This window comes from Mandrillus leucophaeus, unplaced genomic scaffold, assembly GCF_000951045.1.
Source record: "Mandrillus leucophaeus isolate KB7577 unplaced genomic scaffold, Mleu.le_1.0 Scaffold1, whole genome shotgun sequence".
In the NCBI taxonomy this organism is placed as follows: Eukaryota; Metazoa; Chordata; class Mammalia; order Primates; family Cercopithecidae; genus Mandrillus; species Mandrillus leucophaeus.
Window position 1 is genome coordinate 17018915 of NW_012098097.1, and position 1552 is coordinate 17020466.

The window sequence follows — 1552 nt, forward strand, 5'->3', positions numbered from 1 at the left end:
ACCACCGTGCCCGACCTTTTTTCTTTATTCTTAGGTGTTTGTACTTGTTATCTGTTTTTCACTTTCCCAAAAGGCCAGTTTGTATGTTGAGAGGGGCCAGCGAAGAGAAGCTGTTATACTGATGTATTACGATTTTTCTTTGTTCATTTCGATGTCTCTTTTGTCTATGGAGCTGGCTAAGTTACAGCAGGGGGTGTGCGTGGTGGGGATTCTGGGGGGATGTGGCGAGGAGCTGGTGAATGGCCTACATTTCTGGCCCTGAGGGTGATGGCACTTGAATGGCTTTAGTGGGCATTGGGTGGGCCTGGAGGACAGTGACTTTAAGTAGATTGTGGCCAGTGGCCTCTGTTTTTCAAACAAGACTCATTCATACTGTGATTGAATTTTTAGACTTGGGAAACCCGCTACATGCTGTTGCTATGGCTCTCTGTGACCTGCCTGATCCCTTTTGATTTTTCTCGCCTTGATGGGAACCTTCTCACCCAGCCTGGGCAAACACGAATGTCCATAATGGACCGTATTCTCCAAATAGCAGAGGTAAATATCATGCAGATAATTAGCTGCTGATTACTATTCACTTTCTTGGTCATGCTGTCTTGATATTAGTGTTTTACTCAGTAAGCTTTTGATACTTACATATTTATTCAACTGCTGTTTTTGTCAGTGAGGTAAACTCCCATATGATAACTTCTTTTGAAATTGTGATAATTCATGTAAGGGTCAGGTTGAGTTAGCAAATCTCATTTCTTTGTAGATGATGCAAATACCCTGTTGAGGGTAATCATGGCAGGTAAGGAAGGGGTTTAGTGGCAATGGTAAGAGAAAATAAGGACCCATTTTACATTTAGTTCTTAACATTATATAAAAGATGTTCGTTTGTAGGAAAACTAGAAAATAAAGATAAGCATGAAAAATACTAAATTTAGATTTATGAAATTCTAGCACCAAGAGATACGTTGTTTATTTTCTTCAAACTTTTCCTGATGTAAATATTATGCATATAAACACAGCTTATTGTATGAGTTATCTATTGGATCATAAGTAATTACCCCAAACTTGAGTGTTTGACAAAACACATTTATCCTTTTGCAGTTTCTGTGGGTTGGAGTGTGGCATGGCTGAGCTGGGTCCTCTGTGTCAAGCTTGTCCACAGCTGCAGTTAAAACTTGACATGGGCAGGCTTTGCCCCAAGGCCGTTGGATTGAGGCCACCCTCAGTTCTTTGCCACCTGGGCCCCTCCAACTTAGCAGCTTAGTCCATCAAAGCCTGCAAGGGAGAGGCTCTGCTAATGAGATGGAAGTCATGATAATATGTTACCTGATCATGGAAGTGATGTCCCATTCCTCTGCCAGATCCTGTGGTTAGCAGCAAGTCACTGAGTCCAACCCACAAAAGCGAGCACTAGGAGGCTGTCAGGCTCTGAGTCATCTCAGTTGTCTTGGTCTTCCTGCCACGCTGACTGCGATAATGCGGGTCAGCGTTCACTGAGTGCCTGCTGTGTGCCTGGCACTGTTCAAACACTCATAGATTAATCTTTTTTTTTTTTTTTTTT

At 42.4% G+C, this 1552-nt stretch overlaps 1 protein-coding gene across 1 annotated transcript in view; it reads left to right on the top strand.

Moving 5' to 3' along the window:
• The window catches only part of TBCD (tubulin folding cofactor D), a 217007-nt gene that overhangs the window by 13721 nt on the left and 201734 nt on the right, over nucleotides 1-1552 (top strand). Inside the window, 1 exon segment of the mRNA XM_011970092.1 lies at nucleotides 391-537. Within this exon segment, the coding sequence (XP_011825482.1) occupies nucleotides 391-537 (147 nt within the window).